This window comes from Lepisosteus oculatus, chromosome 1 (assembly GCF_040954835.1).
Source record: "Lepisosteus oculatus isolate fLepOcu1 chromosome 1, fLepOcu1.hap2, whole genome shotgun sequence".
In the NCBI taxonomy this organism is placed as follows: Eukaryota; Metazoa; Chordata; class Actinopteri; order Semionotiformes; family Lepisosteidae; genus Lepisosteus; species Lepisosteus oculatus.
In genome coordinates this window covers 15,779,111-15,803,288 of record NC_090696.1, presented here as the reverse complement: position 1 = coordinate 15,803,288, position 24,178 = coordinate 15,779,111, and the positions used below count along the sequence as shown (strand labels likewise).

Sequence of the window (24,178 nt, the reverse complement as noted above, 5' to 3'; positions counted from 1 at the left end):
GCGAATTGAGGCTTTTAGCCAAAGCGCCTTGTACGTCACACAAGACACACGAGTAGACGTGTACTGTATAGCTAAACAAAACAATAATGTCATTTTGCACTTATGACTTGATAAGCTTTCAGATTTAATATTTCACATGACCACACAAAGTAAACATAACCTGCTATTTAAAATCATATTAAAACACTTCCAGACGCGTTTTTAAGAAGCGTGACACCGGAATACCTGTCTGGTGACAGAGCGAGGACACTGCGGGAGTGTCCAATTATACCAGCAGTCCTGTTACTACGCGATCTTCTCTATCTGATTGGCTTTCGGGACCTGCCAATAATAGTTCTCAACCTGTGATAGGTCGATTTGACTGTCACTCTTAGACGTAACGGGTGTTCCACCCCTTCTGTCTTTTTGGTTGCGTAGCAGCGGGGCGCGGAGGCCGGATTTTGGAGGGGTGTTTGGCGAGGAGAATCCCGAGAAGGGAAGCTTTTACGTTTTAAATTAAAGGAATAAGACCTGAAGAAGACGTGAAAAAGAGTGGAAGAGGTATTCAGTTTGTTTACGCTTGAGCGTTATTATAATTATGAGGTTGAGGGGGGTGTTTCTCCAGAGCGCTTGTTTGGTCATTGAGTTGTAGGCGAGCGGACCTCCTGGCTGGCGAGAGCCGGGGGATGGCGAGCACGGGGCGGGCAGACCGAGCGCAGGAAAGGCTGAGGCTGCAGGTGGGGGCGGCGAGAGGAACAAGGCCGTAGAGCGAGAGACCGAGAAGGTGCAATTCCGAATGTCTCTATTAATGAAGGGCTGGATGATATTCTCAGGTAAATTTCACTGATACGAAACCGGGTGTGTTTTCAAACGCAGCCCCTGCGCGTCCCGCTGAACTGTAGGCATTCGCAAATCTCGAACGTCAATCTGAAAGTTATTTTATTGAAGTTGAGCACCGAGCTCTTTTCGTTTGTGTTGGCCGAGGTACCGCAGAACGTTATTTCACTCAGCATTGTGACCAAACAGCCTTTGTATTAATTTCAGGAGTACTGAATACTAGCACTGCAAGGTTCTGAGCAGTTGCTGTAAATCAAGGTTTGTGGCCGGGCAAGCACTTTAATATAAATCTTAAATTGCAAAACCATTCAGCCCTTACAGGAGTGTCGGTAAAGACGGATTAATTCAACATCAGATTTGTTTGGGAGGCACTTTGTTTTCGGTTCATTTCAAAAGGTACAGGTTGGGCAGAGTGCTGACGACATTTAGATAGTCCGTATTTGTCTTGATCAAATAAGACAGTACGGATTCATTAGAATCCTAACTTTTGCAAAGCTTTCCGTTTTTCGTGTCGAAGCTGTCGTCGATGCACACAAGCCCAGGTTCCTAGCTGCAGTTCAGTAAAGGTTGTGTGCTGTACGATGTATTGCTGTTTTAAATCCGTATTTACTGTAGATGCTGGAATGACTCACCCAGGCACAGTCTAAAGACGAATTAGAACACGAGAGGTTGGGGACGAGATGCAAACATGCATTCCATGTAGCCCTTTCCATAGTAGTTAATTGATTACAGGATCTCATCCAGCTTTTTTTTTAAAGAAACCAGGGTATCGATTTTAACACCATGGCTGGGTAGCTTGTTTCCTACTCCCACCATCCGTTGGGTAAAGATGTGCATCCAGTTATCAGGATTAAGTACGGTTTCCACTTGTTTCGCTGTTCATTCAGAAGAAGGCTGCTGGGTTTACTTTGTCAAGGCCTTTGAGGGTTTTAAATACATGCATTAGGGTCCCTTGTAGTCTTCTCTCTTCAACACTAAAAATATTCAGTTCCTTGACTGTTTCCAGAGCAGACATCTTTTCCATAGAAATGACTGAAAGAAAAGAATGATGCATAGCTTGAATTAAGTTTTGTCCTCAAAAGTGGGATCACTGTCATTCAATGTATATGCATTATCACAGATGTTTCCTGGAGCATAGTTTTTTTAATAACTGACTGGGTCCTGGGCAAGCAGCAGATCCCATCTGTATTTCACAGATGCTCAGATACTGGGTGGATTTGCAAAGCATGTGTGGCAGAGAAGTAGTATTCCCATTGCAGTCCTAATGACTGTATGATGACAGGTGTGTTTCTGACACATTTACTGCAAGGGGTTCATGAGTCCAGCCTGTTTATCTTCTAGGTCTACTCTAACCAACTGCAGTAAGTCACTATTATAACTCCCAGGCAATACAATGAGCATCAGTAAAGTGTGAGGGGTTCCCAGTTCCAGGTCCTGGAAACCCAATGATAGATTATGTCGCTGTTTTAGAAAGATGCTGTTGTGTTCAATGGACATGTCACAGGTGGGTAAACCTGTTCTGTCAAGAAGCTGTCTTTGTTGTCTTCCAGTATTCCAGTAGTAGGGGATATGCTTTTTTGAAATAAAAAGAGCTAGAATCCAGTGTTCTAAACCTGCTGATTTTTGCTTTTTCAATGAAAATTAAAGGAGAGCAGTCTTAAGTACTGCCCTTTGTGTGAGATGTTTGTTTCACTACTCAGTGCTGTTAAGGTGCCATGGTCAAGTTTTTCAAAAGGTTTTTTAATATTACTAGTGAAACAACTTCAGCAGTTTATGCATCTGTACTTTTGTTTTCCATTCTGAAACTGATTTATATTTATATTATATTTCCAGTCAGATGATTTATAAATGGGGGAGGGAAACACAAAGTCCATCTTTGCAGGGCAAGTGCAGAATTATTTCTCCCACGTGCTAGACTACAAACGGATTCAGGCTTCAAACTCCATCTGACTTTTCGGAAACAACTGGGATGATATTGAAATTTTCCTTGAACTTTGTCTGCCGGACCTTGATTCAACATCAATAAATGATTTGCTTATGGAAAGAGTGTTTTATTCCAGAGGGCTGAGATCTGGTGATGAACATCTGTCTACTGTAGCATTAAGCATGTTGAGAATATGTGACGCCCCTGAATGAAATGTTAGTCCATCTTGAGGTTACTCCCACTGCAATGCTGCTACCCATTTCTACAGCTAGCAGGAGGTTTGGTACCTTGAAAAATAAGGCTCCTTAGTTGAGGGTAAAGTAGCCCTATACTCTGCAGGGACTTAAATCCACAGCCATCCCTTAGGGAGTCCAGAACCCTAACCGCTCCTGCTCACTCTTCTTTTGTGGATCACTTTTATTCCAGTTTGCCATTTATTTTCCCCATAGCCATTTGTCATGTTAAGTCTAGGTCTGTCTGTCGCCATCCATTCTGCTAGTCACATTGAAGGAGTGTCAACGATCTTTGACATGTCTGTAGGGCCCCTTAAATACACCGTGAGTCTCTTACTGAGAAGCACACATACCTATGCTGTAGCCTTTCATAAGCTCAATCGTAAGAGCCTGTCTCCCTCAGCTGACTTGCACCTTAACTGCTGATCCCAGTAGAGTTTCCAGGTGTCCTTGATGGACAGAAAGGGGCAGAAGTCCTTAGCACATAGTTGCCTTTGAAGGCTGGCCTAGTGACTTGGCTTTCTTTGCATCTCTGTACAGTAGAACTTATTAAAATGCTGCTATAAAACATAGTTAAATCACGTCACAAGCTTTTCAGGTGTGAAGGTTACAGAAATAGCTGATAATTGTATAGTGATGCATTAATATGAAGTGCTTATGTAGCATCCCAATACAAAGTCATATGCGGTTTAGGGTTTATTAAGCTTTATATGGTTAGTTTTTCTTTCAGAACGATTTTAATTATTTGCATGGTGCAAGATAAACTTTGAATCTAAACGTTTGAGACTAGCACACAACTGGAGCAGTTGTGAAGGGAATAGCTTCAAATTGGGAGGGAGAACAGTGCGCTGTGGTATGAGTCTGTTTTGAGTCTAAGTAGTTCTCCAGTGTATTTGTATCACAGCACACACGCTATATGAAATAATATACTATTTACTGTATTGAATGAATAAGCAGAATATTTGCTAATGAAAAAGAAATTCAGCGTTATCCGTTCAACTCTCTTTTCTTAACAGGTTGATCTATTTTACATTTTTTTAAACTAATTATTTAATCCATTCCTGGGTAATGTCAGTTTCCAACCTATGACTTGATTTTGAGAAAATGTGAATGGACCAATATTCTATTGAAGTTACAAATAATTGAATAATGTTTTTTTTATCAATGCTCTTGAGCAATATGTACTGTAGTCTTAAGGCAAGGCTCTGCATAAATTGACGGGATGTATTTCATTGTTATGAACATAAAAATGCTTGGATCCATCTGCTTTAAGCATTCCCATGTGGCCTATTATATATTAAACCCATTTACTGAGGCATATGCTGTGACAGCAGATATATGGGTTCAGCTAGGATTGTTTCAGAAGCTCTGCCTATCTCCCTTCCTATGGATTGCTTATTTTCATTTTTACTGCCATCATTTTGGGTTTACAACTGGGGAGAATGGCAGATACATGCAGTCTTTTGATCAGCCCTGTCAACTGCCCAGAAATGTTACTGATCAGCATGGACATTGGCGCACGTTTAGCTTATTATTTCACAAGATTTTAAAGGTACTAAAAGTGGGATTGCAAGAATACTTGACACCTACTTGACAACCTTTCTTAAATTTGAATGGGTCTTGGACAATACATATCTATGAATTAGCGTCAATACTCTTCTCTGCTCCCCACTGATAGCTGGTGTGTGGGGAGCGTTCTGGCACACTATGGCTGCTGTCGCATCATCCAGGTGATGCTGCACATTGGTGGTGGTGCAGGGGAGTCCCCATTACCTGTTAAGTGCTTTGAGTGGAGTGTCCAGAAAAGTGCTATATAAGTGTAAGCAATTATAATTATATGGTCACTGGTAGTGTAGTAAACATGGTTACAACTTTGAGGTTTTATGCTTTTTGGTTGTTGGTGTTCATTAGCTAAAAATTAGCACGGAACTGGGCTTCAGCTGGAACTACTTTGGTAACATTTCACAAGTGCAAAATACAAAATCACAAGCCCTACAGAACCTAAGGCCTACCAGTGTGTCATCTGCTGAAGTACCACTACCTGAAATCAATGCTTGAGGCTGGTGGCGAAGGGGAGGGGAGTGGAGAAAAGGGGAGGGAGTGAGGGCAACTTGATTTCCAAGGTCATGTCCCCGGAGAGCCACAGGAAAGAGCTCTCCTGCAGCTGCCTTTGCTCCCACCAGCAGGGCAGAGTCTCACGGTGTTCTTTACAACAGGGGCTGTGTCCTTGCTGAAAAAAAATGCATGAAAAATAATGCATGCTTCTGTAATGGCAAGACATGTTAGATTTGAAGTTTTCATCCTCTAGGCTAGAGCACCCTGGCATGCCACTGGTGAAAGTGGGTCACCAGGCAAACTCGAACAGGAACTAGGAGCTGCTAGAAAAACTAGCAGATTGTAACTTGGCTAGAGGACGCAAAAATTTGGAAGTGGAAAGTAGGGCTATTCTGATTTCACTTGCAAGTCTTATGAATGAGTTTGGTTGATTTAAAATCTTTATTTACGCTTAAGCACCACAAACTGTCCATAAATGTAAGAACAACAGAGAGGAAGGAGTTAAATAATGCACAAGCTTCTTTCAACAAACCATTTTTTTCTTTCTACAAGATTATTAATGTCATTAACAAATTATTGTTTTGCATTGTATTTGATAGGAGATGACTTTAAAACACAGGTAGGTGTGAAGAAGAACTTTCCCGTCTCACAAGTTTAGTTTTGTAGCTCCACTCAGAGTGATGCTGATTGTTCAACGTGGATGCTTGCAGGTGTGTTTTAGGTTAATGCATTATGATACTCAGTGTCATTCATCTAACTTCTACCTGGAAATTAATATCCAAGAAATTGCCCAGTTCAGCTCTAGTAAGAATATCCCAGTCAGCAATTATAGGGCAAATATTGGATTTTTACCTTCTGTGAGATGGAAGAGTTCCATAACATTGTATGTACTAGTATGTTTTTTGTCTTGATATATTTGTTTTGGTAGGCCATATGAATTAATATTAATAGCAGATGTTTTCACATAGCAGGGCTAAAGTACTGTAAATGGTTTCTCCTTGTGCCGAACTTGTAATGCATTAAGTATTTCTTGAGCTTCAGTGGGAATTGGATGTTTCCATGGAGCTTGCTGTAAAGGCTGTAAGCTTGTGAATGAAGTAATCGCGGGACCTGAACTATATTTAGCCCAGTTGCTATGAAGACTGCAATACGGCTATAGTGCAATGAATTCTTAATAAAGGTGGAATAAGAGCTTTATTTCCACCCACACAGCTGCCACTGACTGCTGACGCCAGTCTCTCTCAAATAAAAGAGTTCGGGTTGCAGTATTATTTGGTAATGTTTGTACTCTGCAGCTAGGTTTTATTGCAATTAATACTGAAGCATTAGAAACTGTAATACTTTGATAACTCAAAGCACAGTTGTTAACCTTACAAAGTTATGCTTGTCAGCTGATAAACATTGCTAGAATGTCTGAAATAGGGTTAGGCATGATACAGTGTAACTCGCAATAGAAGATCCTGTGGGGATGTCTGAATTTCTAGTCTGTGTTACACCGTTGTCTCAGAAACATGGAAACCTGGAACAGGTTTGATATTTATTATGTAAAGTATTTAAATTCCTGTCTGTTTGTGGGTTTTGTATCTAAAAGGAGAAATTTGAGCCTATTGCCTTCAACCGGTGAAGCAATTTCTAAGTTCTCTATCTCAGCTCCTGCATATTGGGGCTGCTGTTGCAGAATTACTGCTGACTCTCTCCCTGGTGGGTCCTGCAGTTATAGAGTTGGATGAAAGGGGTCCCTTCCTGTAGGTAAAACACTTAGGATCCTTTGGGATTAAAAGCTCTTTGTAAAAGTTTTTTTAATTTTCTAACTGGGTGGGCAAAAATTACAACAGAAGCAGATTGTACCAAGCAAGTCTAACTGGAAAGTGTTAAAAGATATTTTTGTTTTATTTCAGTGCTTTTGTAATATTGTTGATGAGGCCTTTAAAACCTTCCGAAGCTGAGGGAAAGTGATCTAAAAAAACAGACATCAGTTGTCGGGTCAGTAATATTTTCCATTGTTCTAGTCCTGGCAGTGATTGAATTGAGCCAGGTGATACTGGCTAGCGTCCTGTTGGAGCTAGAAATGTGCATCAAAACATCCAGTAAAGTGTGTGGGGGTTACAGAGGTCACTTGGTTTTGATTTTCCACAAGGCACACTGGCTTTTTCCTGTGCAGGTGGTTCATGACCCCACGCTGGAAATTGGTCAGATTTTTCAGGAGTTTTAATTTGGCAGATCCCTCAGGTTAGTGTTACACGTAGAAAAATAAGATTTAGCATAGCCAAGAAATGGGAGGGAGGCCAGTCATTCTCTATATTGCTGTTTACTACCAATAAAATAATGGAAATCCTTCCTGTCTTGTCCACAGGGTGAAGACCAGCAGCAGAGGAACAGCCCATGTGACTGGGGGGGGGATACCAAGCACATAGAAGATGACCACCACTTCTGCGTGAGGTACCGAGCTAGCTTGGGTCAGCTGTCCTTCATGTTATGTGGGAATCAAAGACTTCTAACAGGGTTTTATGCTAGTAGCCTTTGGGTTCTGCTCTGTGGTTGAGCCAAAACCTTACCTGGTGAAGCAGTCAAAAAAAAAAGGGAACCACTCCTACAAAAGACATGTAACTTTTGTCCAGTCCAGCTGTTTGCAGTGCATTTGGTGAACAGCTTTTTGGAAAAGCATGGAACATTGACCTCCCTGGTACTACAGTCTTTCCACATTTAGCAGTGTACTGGGTGATGTGTTAACTTGTGTTAAATAGAACAAACAGACTTTGCAGGGCTGCTGTTTCAGCAAAGAACATGTTCCTTATTCTCAGAGGTGCTTTGTACTTGACTGTGCCTGTTGCTGTATGATTCTCTAATTCACGGTCACCACATGCCTGTCTTTAGACAGCTAAGAGTGCTTTAACTCAAATAGAATTTTAATTAGACACGCGAGTCAGGATGTGTATTTCCTGTGATGATGTATTCATCTTTGATGCGAAGCAAAAAGAAACTGAAATGTTTGAATTTGCATTTATTAACCACAGTACACAGTTTGCTGTGTATATGGTCTGCTGCTGTGAAGCACGGTAGACAGACAGTATAAGATTGCAGGATAAGAAATGCAAGGGAACATCCGCATGGGAGTGACTCACTACTTTGTGTGCTATTTACTGTATATATACAGTACCAGGTTTGCTGTTTGAGTCTCAGCCGAACTTATTTACTGTAAACGCTACATCAGTGGTTCTTAATCACTTTTTCTGTTTTTTCTCCATCCGGCTCCTTAATAACAAATTCTTATTTTTTTAATTTTCTTTCAGCTCTTTAGCTGTTATATGCTTTTACTAATTGGCATCTACTTAGTCTAACTGGAATTGGCACATAAGCAGAAGGAAAACCAAACACACAGCACCTGAATGTTGGATAAATTGGCATTCCCATCTGTGACTATTCAGCATAAACTTGTCACCTAACAAGATGTTTTATAAATCAGGGATTGTTAATTGCAAGTTGAGGCGACACTATATGTTTGTGTGCTAAAATTGTAAAAAATGAAAATTTACTTTTTAAACCAAGGGCTCTTGGTGTCTAAAAGTAAGCAAGCAGATTGATTCTATTAATCAGTTAGCACTGGTGATCATGGGTTTAGTCCCTGTAGCTCAGGGTTCCCCTGGGTGTGGTTAAAACAAGAACATGTCCATTGGATCGATCTGTGCATGCTTGCAGAACTACTAAAGGGTTACAGCACAGATTAATCTGTGCGCTTTTAATTAAATCTCTATACCAGAATAATATTTGGTCCTGGTCTTGAGATTTTATCCTTTTAGCTGTAGATGTTCTTGTGCTTGTCATTTTCCCTCTTCTAGAAATCTGATCTTGCATGTACAGTATATACTCTTGCACCATAACCTAAACACCAAGTTTGTTGATTGCTTAAAAGAATAATTGTATTTCAAAACTAACCCATGCGTTCTAATCCAGTTACAACTTCATTTTGTATTAAGAGTTTGATTCAGTGATTAGTTTTAGCATTCTAACTGATGCATTAACAAAACATACAAAAGGATGCAGACATCTCTACAGGGTGACGGAGGATGAATATTGCTGCTGTTTCTAAAGTAATTTATTTTCTTCTCTGAGTTTAGCAAAGTGAGCTAAAAAGGCATTGTGAATAAAGACAACAGATTTTTTCCTTTCGTTCAGTCAAAAGAATACAGTGCATTGGCAAACATGGAATTAACTGACTCATACAGAGGTATTCTATCCAAGCATTTTGGTTTCATAGACACCCCCTTGATATTGCTTATATATTTCTTGGAGGTGTCTAACTATCTATTGTATCTATTGGCATCTTGGTTAAGCCAAAGCTGTGACCTCATGAAAGTTTTGTTTTTGCATGACTGTGCACCTGTCTGTCAAACACAGAATTGATTTATAAATGCTAGCATTGGCTCCACACAGTCTGGCGCCTTGATATATCCTCAAAATTCTGACATTTAACGTCCTTTGCCATTTCATTCATTGAGTGGATGCTAGAGTATAGTTTCTTCACTTTGTTTTTTTTAATAGTGCAAATAAGGTTATTAGTTCATACAAAGTTCAGCATTTAATGCTTTATTATTAAGTAGTTGTGGTTTCGCATTCGGAACAAATTTAGAATTGACATCTAAATGTAAAACAAAAACTGTCTAAAACATAAAAGGCCTGTATGTTAGCTGGAATGTGGTTAATGAAACAGTTCACAGCAACATGGAGCACATTCTCTTGCTGAATGTCCCCTGCAGTGGCTACCATTAATAAGCTGTTCATTTGTTATTTTCATTAAATGTAGTAATGGAATAAAAACCATAAGAGAACAGATTTAGAGAATATTTTTTTTCCCTTGGCCATGCCGTGGTAATGGAGGTTTGCGCATAGCTTGATTGTGTTTGAACTACAAGGCTCAAGAGCTGCTTTGGTAAAAAATCAGCTTGCTGAAGAGACCCTTTGACTCAGGAGCACTTCTCTTGCGTGTCTGTATTGCACACTGTCCCCGTGCTGCACCATGCATTCAAAACCCAGCTAGACTGCTGTGTGCTTGAATCGGGCATTTCTAACCCCCTGCCGCTTTCCGTCCTTCCCAGGTTTGATGGTTTCTGTAATGCGCCATGGGCTATGACGTCACCAGGTTCCAAGGGGAAGTGGACGAGGATCTCTTGTGTCCCATTTGCAGCGGTGTCTTAGAAGAGCCTGTGCAGGTACACCTGGCGATTTCGCGTCCTGTCACACACACTTCCTACTGTGCCCTGAATAAGCCCAGTCCTTTCAGGGGGGAGCTCATAGGATGGCATCCATGGGACAGACATTTATTTGATGTGTTGCTTACTTTGTTTTTTTTAGTAGTGTTTTGTCTGTGCTTAGATAGAAACTGTAAAATAAGTATGTTTGTGTGGTTAGAAGTTGACTGTTGGGACATGCTATCCCAAGCTTATGGTAAAGGCTTTGTTCAACTAGAATTCATTTTCTTTGGAGGAACAAGTAAAGGTTTATTTCATGCTGAAAGAAAGAGACAACATTTCGGCTGTGGAGCCTTCTTCAGGTGTGAAGTTCAGGTCATTTATTTTGGTCTTACTGGGTATTACTTAGTGTCATTCATGACTGAATTGATTTGTTAGATAACTGCCTCACCCTTATTTCTGCTTATTTATCTAGTGACGTAGTTATGTATAATGTTGTGTAAACTAAAGACTGTGGTGTTGAAGTAAAAATATCCAGAGCTTTGCTGTAAAGAGCATACTGGAATCTTGAAATGACTTCTTCACACAGAAATAATGTATTCATTTCAATGAAGTGTCATCATCTTCCCTGTTTAGTCTCAGCTTTATTTTCTGACTCGCCCTGTCCAGGGACCCTCATCCAGTTTCATCAACCAAGATCTGTGCCTGCTTGTCCTCCACTGAGACAGAGTGACAGAAAGAGGGTAGGGAGGAGGTTGAAACAGATGTTTGTGTTGTTCAGGGACATTTGTCTCTGAGCTGGAAGGCTAAAATCCTAGCAAAAAAGTATAATTGTAGTGTTTTGCAATGTGGGATCTTGAGATAACTGAGATCTTAGCTGGTTTCGTAAGACTGAACACCATGTGCAGCCAGGGTGGCCCGGCCTGTTTCTGTACTGCCGCAGACCTACAGATGTTTTTAGAGGAATTTGGCATCCCTTTCAACATCAATACATTCTACATTCATTATATTCAACGGTTGAGTCCCTGTAGCAAGGCCTTGGATGAAACTGAAGCCAAAAACTCTTTCTGTGTCTGGGTTTGGCATAATGGCCACTCATGTTGACGTTTACCTAGTTTTTTAACCCCTGATGAAAAGCCAAGTATATTGTTCCTGTAGAGCACAGCTGAGTGAGCATTAGGGCTGTTTGTGTTCCCTGACAGTTTCTCATCTGGGGGTATTTAATGGCGACCGATCTTTTACTCCACAGTCTAAAATAGCTTCTGTAATCGATTCTATTCTTGTTTTTCTGTGTCTATTGCCTTGGGGCTGTTTACATAAGAGACATTGCACAGACATGTCTTTTAAAAGCATTGCATGCTTTTAAAAGTTAGCATGAATCCCAAAAGACAATTTGACCACAGTTTCTAAAGTGTATTGAAAATCCAAGATGCATTTTTGAAGTATTACTGGTAATAATCTTCTGATGTAAAAACATTTAACTGTACTTTTAACTCCAGGTATGGAAGCTGATTATCGCAAGGGTTTGTGGAGCTTTTAAGGAGTGATGAGAGATGCAGAGGGGAGGGAGTGATGGGGGAGGAGAGAGATGTACTGATCTGCTGTGAGGGGACAAAGTGACAGAGCAAAGGGATGCAAAGATCCCTCCTTTACAATGTGCCTGTTTGCCTGTCTGCACTGCCTTTCTGAGCTGACAATATGAAGAAAGAGGAGGATAGGTAGTGTCCTAATCCTTGTCAGGTTAGGAGAAAGACTATGGACCAGTATTAGTCATGCAGAGTGCTGTTTATACGGAGCTTCAAATGTATTTCCTGAATGCCTTAATTCAGTCACTGCTGTCATATCCGAGGGCCTATGAGGTGAGTTTTTTTTCCCCCCACTGTTTTGCTTTTGAGCTTTCCAGCATAGTGACATGCAGCTACTGTATCCTTAGTGAAATGTTTTGTCTTGGGATACATGACAAGGAAAACCAGATAAGGCTAGTGCTTCTTCGTTCTAGAAGTCTGCTCTATGCATGCACTGCCCGTACCGCATTCATGTTGAAGTGCGGACCCTGGCTCGCTGCTGTTTTTCTCCCAGGCTGCAGACCTGTCTAGTCTGTTTGCTCTTGAGCATGTTGCAGAGGTTTGCGCAGCGAGCTGGCAGCTGTACAGCCAGGATAGGAATCCAATGCTTAGAAGAAACAAGTTTATGCATTTTGTGATCAGAATGTTTTTTTTCACCCACTTTAATCTTATTAGCATTGATCCTTCTTGATATAGCTGTTTCTTAAATTCTGTGATTTGATTGGTCTCTAATATGGGTTTATTAAAAAATAGAACATGTCTCAGCTGAAGTATGACTGGCTTGTATTCTGCTGGCGAACATTCTTAGACAAAAGCTCTGGCCTTGCTTAATTTAAAATTTCTGTACATTATTTGGAGTGGCCCATTACTGAACACTGGTGGTCAGTAGCTGTCAGCTTTACAGCTATTTCTGGAAAATTAAAGGCTTAGTCAATTTCAGTAAACTTTAATTACTCTACTTTTGACAGTCCTACTTGGCTAAACGTACCAATTGAGTCTTCTCAAACATTGACTGTCTTCCAAATTTTAGCTATTGCATTACCAAGGTGGGCAGCCTTGCCTCTGGTACTGTGTGGTTTCAGCTGCACTGAGTTTTGAAATGCTCTGTTGTATTTGCGCATGTCACTTATTCTTCAAGTGCTCCAGGAATGTGATTTTTATACTCTTTCAGAGTCCAATTGATCATATCTGTTCTGTATAGAGCTCTCAATTGGGGCAGGAAGTAAGGGATAATGCAGGTATTTTAGTCCTTAAAAATGCAGAGATTTGAAGCTTGTTAAGGAGCACCATGAATAGGTTTTTCACATACAGAATATTTACTGTTTTTTCTTTAAGGGCAATCATTAAATCAAATGTTGCTTATTTCTTTGGTTGAATTAGAGAAATCATTGTGAATGTGGCATACAGTTACAGTTTATAGAAGTGTTACTTTTCCTAATAAAGTAATTTCAGTGCTTGTAACAAAAAGCCATCAAAATGGAAAGACTCCTATCCCACAGTTTGATTTGTTTCTCAAAAGCTGATTAGCTGAAGTAATGAGTTAAATTCGACTAATAAACAGAAGAGACTGGAGATCCCAAGGAGCAGTACTGTGAAATTCTGCTCGTTATAAAACTGTGCCTAACTTTATCCATTTCATTTCGTATATCCTCTCCACAGGCGCCTCACTGTGAACATGCCTTCTGCAATGCCTGCATCACCCAGTGGTTCTCCCAACAGCAGATCTGCCCAGTGGACCGGACAGTGGTTACGCTGGCTCACTTGCGCCCTGTACCACGCATCATGCGCAACATGCTCTCTAAGCTACAAATAACCTGCGACAACGCTGTGTTTGGCTGCAAGGCTGTGCTCCGCCTGGACCAGCTGCAGTCCCACCTTAAAGACTGTGAGCACAACCCCAAGAGGCCGGTCATGTGCGAAGAAGGCTGTGGGTGAGTAAGTCTGCTCTTGGCCACCTGATACTCCTGTTTCATTTTGCTCCCTCCCCCCGCGTGTTGATTTTCATCAGAGTCAGGCACTGATTAAATCAATACCTTGATGAGGTTCTCCAAGGTGATTAGGGCTGTGATTCATTTGAGAAGGAGAGGTTAAATTTTGAGTGGCTCTGCCTGCACTGTTAGGCACAAGGATTAGAGTAGTGAGCAGAGAGATAGCTCTTGCACACATACCCTGAGGGATTAGCTAATTATAGAACACTGTGTACAATGATAATTAGCATTTTTTTGCAGGCAGATGATAAGGGCCTTGTGTTCTAGTTTCTGCTGCTCTTTATGGTAATGAGGAGCTCCTTAAAATGAAAGGAAACTCTTGTACACTAATTGGCTGTCAAACAAAAAGCAGTTTGTAGAATGATCTGCCATATGCTTGTTTAGAACATTGCAGTGCTGGCTGGTGGTTTTGGTTTGTGGAGTTGCTCTTGCAGTACAGGTTCAGACTGCCCCTCTCAAACTAGAAAGAAACTTATGTTAGGGTTTTTCATTGCCCCAGGAACTGTCAAGGATCTTCAACCACTTAGTCAAGCACTGTCAAATTTGTTCTCAGAATGAAAGAGTATTGACGGTCCTTATCGATTCACTCCTGTACCTGTGTGGACATAATATAAATGCAAGTATTTAGTAGGAGCCTTTGTATTCAGCCTGCAATAATAGCTGGTCTTCAACTAAAAAGAGAGATCACACCAACTGCTCTGTTTGACCTAAGGCTGTAGAAGAGAGCTTATTGCTCAGTTGTTAAGGAAGGTGAATTTAAAATTTAGACGGGAAGGTTCCTCATTTTAGATGAAACTGAGCTCCTAAAGTTGCCCCCAGAACGGGGATTAGAGAAGGTAAGTTTTGGTTTAAAAAGGAAGTTGAACACCTACTGTTAATAGTGGACATATCGGCTGTGATTCAGTAAGTGAAGAGAGTCCTGTTGTACAGGGGAAGACGGTGTTGGTATTCGATGATGGCATTGTGACTGTGCAACACAATGGTGGCTGAGTGGCATTCAATAAACATGTACACTTTCATCCTCTTTTTTTTGTGCCAGGCTGGAAATGCCCAAAGACGAACTCCCAAACCACAATTGTATCAAGCACCTGCGCAGCGTGGTGCAGCAGCAGCAGACCAAGATTGCGGAGCTGGAGAAAACCGCCGCAGAGCACAAGCACCAGCTCGCGGAACAGGTCAGTCATGCAGACCGTCCCCTTAGGATTTGGCACACAGGGTCACAGCTTGACTGCATCTTCTGTCAGAGTTCAACCCAAGTGTCTAACATTTGCATTGTCCTGCTATTTATGTGTCTCCCTTTGCCAAGATGTAAATCTGTTCCCATAGGGCTGGCTTTTCTGCATGTTTTCCTTCCTTCTTGGCTCTTAATGAGCTAAATCAGATGGTTACTGGCTTAACTAGACCAATTTAGCAGCATATGCAAGCTTTTTGGGTGCTGCTGCGTTAAAAAGACCTAGAAGACAGCTGGCTCTTCTGGACCTGTGTTGGACACTCCATGCATAAAGTGTGCTTTGAATAGGAGTGCTATATTCTCGGAAATGCAGTCGGGGGAGATGGTGTTATGCAAGAAGCCTGTGAAGTACACACATTTTTACCATGTGACATTAATTTGTTGTCTTTGCTTGATTTGAACGTTCTCTTAACTCTTCCCAACAGCTGAATTTCACCAAACAGCATGGCACTGTTAGCAACAATATAAAATCACCCAACACTTCTCACAGTGCATTGAATCCCTTGAAAAGCCCACCTTGTATGGGTTACAGAGCCACTTACTTACTGACCAGTTTAGCCACCAGCCTTTCTATAAATGAGGTGAGACAGTCTGCCACGACTCTGAAGTGCCTGCAGTTAAAGTCAGTTCTTCCTGCTCTGAATTAGCACTGTCAAATTTAACTTTTCTTGGAAATCATTGTAAAGCCCAAACTGTTCATACTGATTTGTAGATTTTGAACAAAATTGAGGCGGGAGAAATGTGACTTAAGATAGGATAATTTGGTTAACACGGTATTAATTTATACTGTTATAATTATAATTTATAATAGATTAAATGTACAAAAAGGCATGGTAGCAAGCTGTGAAAAACAGCGTGCAATGGCTTGCCAATACTTTGGCAGTTCATTAGAAAAGAGACCAATGTGTGCGTTTATCCTTTGACAGAAACGAGATATTCAGCTGTTGAAAGCGTACATGAGGGCCATTCGCAGCGCCAACCCAAACCTCCAGAACCTGGAGGAGACAATCGAGTACAACGAGATCCTTGAGTGAGTAGTCAGTTGTGCTGATGTGTTCTGTGTGTAATGAAACGACCCCTCAAACCCCTTTTCTTTTGCTGGCTCACTGTCAGCCTAAACTCCCCACCATTTAAGGTTCTAGCGTTTGCTTCAGTATGTGGTCACACGATGCCCATGCTGGAATTGAAAATGCAGGATGTTGAGTGGACCTGGTGTGGCTCTTACCATTCCTCTCTCTACCTCTCTGACTTTACCTCCCCACCTTTCTTCCTCTGTTTCTCCTCTTGTCTACTATAGACAGAACAGCAGTGCTCTGTGCATCTTTTTCTCAAATTGTGTGCTATGTAAAAACAAAAAAGATTCGACCATTCTCCTGTTTACCTTTTTTCCCCAAGAAAAAAAAGACTTGATGAACAGCACATTGTTACATTTCAAGTTTAATGTAGCCCACCACTAAGTGCTGCGTTTTAAGTTTGGCAGTTTGATGCCAGGAAGTGATTATATAGCTTATTCAGAAGCCGGACTTGCAAGATCTGTGCCTGTAGAAGTATTAGAGCAGAAGTGAATCAAACAGCTGTGTAGTTCCCCTTTTTTAGGTGATAGTGATTGAGTTTCATATTTGTGACTCATCAAAATTACAGAATAAGCGGGGTGTGCTGAGACATTTACACGCTGCTGTATTACCTGCATGGCCTCTGTTTTCATTCACTCCCTGATTCTGCGCCCTCCCTCAGGTGGGTGAACTCCCTGCAGCCGGCGCGGGTGACGCGCTGGGGGGGCATGATCTCCACGCCGGACGCCGTGCTGCAGGCCGTCATCAAGCGCTCCCTGATCGACAGCGGTTGCCCCCTGTCCATCGTGAACGACCTCATCGAGAACGCCCACGAGCGCAACTGGCCGCAGGGGCTGGCCACGCTGGAGACGCGGCAGATGAACCGCCGCTACTACGAGAACTATGTGGCGAAGCGCATCCCCGGCAAGCAGGCCGTGGTGGTGATGGCGTGCGAGAACCAGCACATGGGGGAGGACATGATTCTCGATCCGGGACTGGTCATGATTTTTGCCCACGGGGTGGAGGAAATACTATAATCAGGGAAGGAAAGAGGGCTGGGGTGGAGAGAAGATGGAACTGTTTCAGTGCATTATCTCCTCTGTTGGCCATGGATAACTTCACCCCCCTGGAAACCCCTGCTCTTGCTTCTCTGTTAAGTACCCATCGTGAAGGACTGCTCTCAACGCCAGACCTCATAGCGTTCTTCCTAACATGCAGGGGAGGCTAATCACAAACCTGCAGCTTTCAGCCTTTAAACATGAAAGTAATGGATGGGCTAAAAATGCAACGGGAAGAAAACTATCATTATCCAGAAGATTTTATTAATAAAAAGTATATGACTGATTCATGCGCTAAACATAATGCCTTCTTTCCTGCAGCTGTAACCAAGCATTCCCCACTAATAAGGCTTCATGTATTCACAAACAAATTGAGGTTTGATGCTTTCATTGTTTGGGTGTTTGTAAAGGCTACATGTAATGTATATACAGAGTATTGTAATCGGACAATTCCAAATTAAGTTTCAGTGGTTTTGAAACTCCTATTCCACTTCAGTGAAATTGTTGAGCTTAAACACTGTCCTCCCTTGATTTTGACAACATGGCATTTCAGCTGCAAACCTATTGGTATGCGTTTTGTAGAGCACTTAGTTGTGGAAGTGAACTCCTTTTACACAAAGAGCATTTTGTACCATCAGGTTATAATGTCAAGCTGAATCTCAGGTGGGTTCTTTAAGGATTTAAATATGCCTAGCGAGAAAGGGAATTAAATTATAATGCTGGTCCCCTTTCTGATCACTTCCTTTAACACAGTCAAGCAGTTTGGTTGTCATAACATGCACTTCCTGCAATGGATTTTCTAATCCCAGGATTAATTGATTTTAATTATTGGTATTGTCCTGTTTCCAAGACTGGCTGTTGAAGATTAACTTCCCTGCTTATTTTCATTTACTTCTCACAGAAATACTGGGCTGTTTGGAATTATGGTCTTATTTACTCTTGATTGTTTGGCTAAAAACATTTCTCATTGGAAAATTACACAGGGGGAACCTTAATTCTTTGTTGAAGGTGGGAATGGGTTAAACCACATTCTGGGTTGTGAATCTCAGGAACTCTTGCCAAATTCTGTCAGTGGTTATTTGACTTCGATGTTGAGTGTTTCTTACCACTTCTCACTTTGGGTTTTTAGGGCTTGGGGAGTGTATATCAAAATATCAAAGCAATTGTAACATTAGATATTTGGGGAATACCGTGTCAGGATGGGTGAGCAGCATTTTTGCTGTCTGGGGAGGAATATCAGAAGTACATTAGCTCTTATGGATCTAAGAATTATGAAAAATAGCCCATTGGCCCTTATGTTAAGTCCAAGAACACTAAATCAAAAATAAAAGCTGTTAATTGCCAGAAATTCTCACAAGATGGTGCAAGATAACGAATTATGCAGCAAGGGACAGGTTCCTTTACACAGGTGTCTTGGCTTCATTTTCTATCGGTATCGTCTTAAATCTCAGGGGTAGCTGTAGTAGCCTGCTGCCGTTTACAGGCATTTACCCCACGCCTGAATCCAGTCTGCTGCCTAATTAAAGCCAAGTTAAAGTAGTAACTGAAAACATTTATGATGAGCATTTAGTGGCTACATTCCTTTAAAGGTTTTTTTGAAGCCTGTAGATTACCTTCTCAATTTTAAGACATGTCACTGTCACATGTACTGCCTTGCGTATGGACTGTACAAGGGACCAGCTTTATAATGTGGTTCTTTGTGTCCATTTGTGTATACCCCCCCCCCCCTTAAGAAGTCAAACCTGTAACCTGTTCATTCATTAACCACCCCGTAACAAACAGCTGAGGAAGCAGTTCATCAATCAACAGCAGGGCACTGCTATACTTCTCTTTTTGGTGATTTGTGGAACATTTGTCTTCTAGTCTAGAAGTCTTGCAGAAAGCAAATGCTTGCCTCATCCCTTCCACTTGCAATGCAGGTGCATTTACTGCTGTTAAGACTTTTCCTTAAGCTTTAATTGGATTGTTTACCACATTTACAGTAGCACTTAATTACATTTATTTACTGTGGATATGTAAATCTGAATGTGCTTTATATTTCTGTAGAGGAGAAGGTTGAGGCGTTGTCTCAACTAAATTTAAATTGTCAGTCAGCACTTATGTATCCAGCCATTTGAAGCTTATGACTGTAGACATAGCAGACAGCTCTATTCTAAAGATACACATAGTACAGTAGTATTTGAACAAGTAACTTGTAAAGTTGATTGCTTGTTAATCAGTGATGGAACATTTCCAGCGTTCTGTGTCCTTCATCCACAATGCACTGCACCAAAACAAGTTATGGTGTAAAGATATTGTAATTTTAGCATATGGGGATGAAGAATGTATTTAATGTTTGCTAACTGTGCACAGACCTGAAGTACAGTAACCCTTGGTTTAACAGACTTCAATTTGAGCAAATCTGCTAAAGGGGTTGTGTGTAAGATCAGAAATACCAAACTTTTCCTGCAATAATGGGAAATGCACAAAAAAAAGCATGGTAGAAGTAAGTACTACTATAATTCAGGAATATCAATGTTTAGTCAATATATTTATGATGTGTGATATTTTTATGATGAAAAGGCACAGGAACAATTTTGATTGCCATTATCGAGATACTGAAAGCACGAATAATTCTAGTATAATACTGTTTTTTTTTGGGGGGGGGGCTGAACATTCATTCACTTTGAATTGAGTAATCAATTCGGTCTTTTTAACTGAGGGGTTACTGTACTATTAAGGACAAGTATGGTTGTATATTAAAACGGATTTTTTATTAAAAATGTAGTTTCCAATTTAGATTTCAGAATTTTGCCATACATGACTGTAAGCTGAAGGTCAGTGAGCTTTATCTTCACACCCAGATGTGCAATTGCTGAATCAGAGGTCAGGTGTGGTTTTAGAGGGTTGTACACCAAAATGTTGCTTTTTGTAAACTACTTCAGATTATTGCCGTCTTAAAAGCAAAGGCCTGTTTTGAAGAATCAGATTTATTTGGAAGTTGGAGAGTCCAAGTGGAAATGCAGCCCAGGGGTTATTAGACCAGCAGTATGGTCTCTTGGCCTGCAATTGTTTCTTCATCAGGTATCCCAAAAAGTAGTGGTCCCTGTGACACTTTTTCCCCCAGTTTTTCTGCCTGTTGGGAACCACTGAAACCAGTTTCCCTAGTCCTTATGGGTCCTTGAAACCATCATTCTACCTGACCTGCGGTGTGATGATCCGGTTTGTTCTCCCAGATTTCAAAGAGGGGAGGGACGCAATGCTTGGCCTGCAAGGGGAGTCTCAGAGTTGACTGTCACAATGTTACTTGATCCTTTCTGTGTTCTGGTCCGGTTCCCTGGATTTTTAAAGAAGCACCCATCATCCTTTAACCCTCTTCAACTCCATAAAAATGTAGTTTTGAGTTTAATGGGCTCTGAAATAAAGGAAATTTGTGCCTGGTCAATGTTTAGAAGTGTTGTGGGAAGCTTGTTTCGCTGACCTGTAAGGTTCCTCTCTTGCCTCAATGGGTGGACTGGATTGCCATGCTAAGTTTTCAAAGTGGGTCAGTAGGTTAAAAGTATTAATGTTTTGTGTTTGTGTATAAAGTGCTTTGATTCTGTGCAATTGAAAAGTTTTATTTTTTGGGGTTCATCCAGAATTTTATTACCGTGTTTGTACATATGCATTTTTCCTCCAATCCAAAGCTGCCAAAGTATTAACCTAAAACATATATGTACCTTTTTTATTCAACTTCACCAGGGATCATCCCAGTTCTTTAATACCAGATACCTTTCCTGATCTTGTATTTGTTTTTTATATGTTTTGTTTGATTTGTTAGATCTTTCCTATTTCATCTCTGTTATCTTGTTATAATTTGACAATTGCTGAGCTCTATAGCCCTGTTGGTTTAGCAAATTGCTGTGGTGATAGTTACAAGAACTCATTTTGTTTTTGATGATTAAAAGCCAGCCAAGGGATTACCATGATTCTGATGGGCTAAAGGGAAAGTACTAGGGCCTTGTCATAAGACCTGTATTCAGGTCCTAGGCTAGATAGATTAGCTAAAATTGGCTAACTGGGTTCGTCTGGTTATGTAGTTTGATGCTGTGTACTAAGTACAGTAGGCTTCACTGATGACTGGATTTTTTAAAAGAACTTAGTTGCAATTTATAGCTGAAGATGAAACATTTTCACAAAGGGTATGGCAGAGGTGATCTGACAGGAAACAAACTAAAAAGCACCGTTGTAAGATTTAACTACTGCCAGCCATTTCAAAGTGGACTTTGAACTATTTTGTCTATTCAAAATCTTTATTTAACAAGGTTTTTTTTTTATGGTGTGATTTCTTTTTCCAATTAATTTCCATTCTGTTCTTCCTCAAAGAGAGGGCAATATTGGCATCCAGCCAGTACACTGAAAAGGCATCTCTCTGTCTTTCAGTAGGAGCCCTTGGGGAGCATAGGTAATTTGTTTACAAGAGCAGCAGCTGCAAGATAGGAACATGCACTGCAAAATGATGGGAAAGGTGATGGTTGTCCCTTAGCCCTGAGCGTCTTCTTTAGTTACTCGTAGGGGCTAGACATGAAAAGACTGCAGTGTATAGATATACAGTACAGTATATGCCAAGGCTGTTGATACTGGTGTATAAAAACACAGGGAGTACATTACTGAGAGGGAAAGTAAAACAGCCGGCCCTAAAGGTGACCACTTCCATAAACAAACTTTCTTCTGGATCTGTCTGCCATACTCCTTGTTCTAATTAACATAAGCAGTTTTGTTTTTATCACATCAGTAAAAGTAGTAAAAGTGAAAACTGAATGAGTAAGAACACCGCATACCTCAGCAGGCTCCGTCTTCCTCCTGTGAACAGATTCTGGAGTTTCAGGCTATAGTACAGACTTACACCCTGCTTCACAGTGTTTACACTGGGTGAGCATTGGTGCAGCAAAGGTAAATACCAAGGAGCATGAGCTGAGCACCTGGGGGGGGGGAGGGGGTGAAGTTTAAAGTTTGGTTGCCTACTATAGAGCTGAAAGCTGCTATGGGTGGTGCTGTGTCTCTGTGGAAGGTTGCCGGTTCATGTCCCGCGGCCGGCAGAGGAATCCTACTCTGTTGGGCCCCTGAGCAAGACCCTTAACCCCAACTGCTCCAGGGGCGCCGTATAAATGGCTGACCCTGCACTCTGACCCCCAAGCTTTTCTACCCGTCTGTGTCTGTCTCATGGAGAGCAAGCTGGGGTATGCGAAAACACACATTCCTAATACAAGAAATTGTATATGGCCAATAAAGTGATCTTATCTATCATTTTTACTTCTCTGTTTTGAGATTATATTGACCTCTGTATTTAACTGTTCCCTTTTGAAATGTCACAGATCCAGCATTTCAGGATATGCTGTTCTGGGTCATTGACTGGACATCTGGGATGGGGAAGGGAATCCTGGCTTATCAAGATGCCGTGTTGCTCTGTGTAGTGATTCATTGCAATGAATGTTTTTTTTTGTAAAAAAAAAACTTTTTGGGCAGCGTGTTGCTTTAACCCCATGAGTTTGTATTACCAGTTACAACCTCTCCCTGACCACTTGGGCAAAACCAACCTGCTTTGGAAAATCTTGGATTTTCATGTTTTTTTCTTGTAAATACAATGAATCTTCTCTATTGATATTCAAGAGCACTTCCTACCTATATTTGATTTGAACTTTGTTCCAAAGTGATTGCTGTTTTTTTGTCTCTAGATTTCAGTTTATAAATCATCTAGACCTGATGGATAGTTCAGTTCCTGTTGTGTGATTTTTAACCTCTGTCCTGTGCAGTGAAGTAGTCTGTATGGTCTGGCCTTGTTTGGTTTGTTGGCAGTTGTGTAATGTTTTGGGGAAGTGTATGAAGTCTGGGACTGGGTAGATGTACAGAAAGATGAGACAATTACCTGTTGCACAGTATCAACCCTGCGTAAAACCTAGAGCTGCACAAACCTGTTCTTTCCTAGAGGAGAAACGACTGTGAATTGGGCATATCTGATGGCTTTAAGATGAAGAAAAGCTGCTGAAGTTTGCATTAGTTCCCATTGTTCTCAGACAGGCGATATGTAGTAGTAAATCTTTTCAATACTTTATTTCCTTGTTTGCTCAGGCTGTTGTGTTTGATTGATTCCCTTGTTTCTATTAAGATTTCCTCTCCCTGCTGCCTTAAGTGATTTCCTACACTAGATTTATATAATATAGGGGGATGTTTGTAATTGTTGCATCAAGACTGCTTACAGGGGGCAGGAAATATATAGCTTATGTTCCCAGTTACATATACTGGCTCAAGCCTTTTTCAGGGGGTTTTCTCCTGCAGACAATAAGCAGAAAGAAATGGTAAAACATGCAGAACACGATAAAGGGATGGGAAAATGCAGAAATTAACTACTGAAGTGCCAATAGGGTTCTTTTGTTTTGACAAAGCATTTTGAACTTTACGTTTAACCTCCTAACTTCCAAACGGCTCTTGATGAAGTGAAGTTCTTTCACGCATCCTCACTGTGGGGCCAGGTGAATGTAGTATTCATGAATTAAGTGCTTTGCACACGGCTCCTCTTGAATCAAACTGCAGCAACTGTTGAAAAGAATGGCACTCATGGCGATTTAGGCTTTCTTGTAACCTCTCTGAAAGAGCTTGACTCCGATAATCTGCTTGACGGGTGTGTGCAGCTCAAGTAACTACGCAAAAGTAAATCTCTTGAACACTGTTGATCTGTAATTGAGAAGAAAATGTTATTGTTTACATAAAAAATTTGTGCTACATATTGAACTGGTGGTCTTTCTGTTCATCCTGAAACAGCTGGGCTTGAGGAAATATGAAGCGAGCCGATTTCACCCCCCTGAGGCTGGGTGAAATGTGTTATTACCTGTATTTACATTTGTTCTCTGACCACTTGTGTTTGCAGGAGCCAGCAGGGTTGATAAGCAGGTCCCAAACAAGAGGTCTCCAGATAAGTAAGTTGGCATAATCAGAAGCTGCCTGCTTTAGGGGCAGGTTAAGTAGCCCTGCTGTATTCAGAGTGTTGTAGTGCAATTCCAAGCCCATCTTTATTTAGCCAAACTATAACAAAATGAGGGAGGCACAATGGTGAG

The 24,178-nt window shown here is 41.1% G+C and overlaps 1 protein-coding gene across 4 annotated transcripts; it reads left to right on the top strand.

The window, feature by feature from the left end:
- Positions 1 to 183: 183 nt before the first annotated feature.
- On the top strand, positions 184 to 23,855 carry rnf41 (ring finger protein 41). 4 transcript variants are annotated; one of them, XM_015344277.2, is made up of 8 exons: positions 184 to 540; positions 6,927 to 7,011; positions 7,382 to 7,467; positions 10,122 to 10,235; positions 13,439 to 13,710; positions 14,807 to 14,942; positions 15,925 to 16,028; positions 16,733 to 23,855. In XM_015344277.2, exons 4-8 carry the CDS (start codon positions 10,146 to 10,148, stop codon positions 17,085 to 17,087), a joined length of 957 nt encoding a protein of 318 aa, XP_015199763.1. In that variant the 5' UTR covers positions 184 to 540; positions 6,927 to 7,011; positions 7,382 to 7,467; positions 10,122 to 10,145; the 3' UTR covers positions 17,088 to 23,855. The 4 variants fall into 4 exon arrangements, with proteins under 4 accessions (XP_015199763.1, XP_006629293.1, XP_015199764.1 ...); XM_006629230.3 differs by lacking the exon at positions 6,927 to 7,011; XM_015344278.2 differs by lacking the exons at positions 184 to 540; positions 6,927 to 7,011 and adding an exon at positions 564 to 812.
- The last annotated feature ends 323 nt before the right edge of the window (positions 23,856 to 24,178 follow it).

What these genes read in the sequence shown, in the direction of transcription:
- rnf41 (XM_069179682.1), top strand. Translation starts at nt 10,787, where the DNA reads ATGACTTCTTCACACAGAAATAATGTATTCATTTCAATGAAGTGTCAT. An exon ending in GACAGAGTGACAGAAAGAGG is followed by an intron (nt 10,958 to 13,438) that starts GTAGGGAGGAGG and finishes TCCTCTCCACAG; the next exon opens with GCGCCTCACTGTGAACATGC. An exon ending in GAGTACAACGAGATCCTTGA is followed by an intron (nt 16,029 to 16,732) that starts GTGAGTAGTCAG and finishes GCCCTCCCTCAG; the next exon opens with GTGGGTGAACTCCCTGCAGC.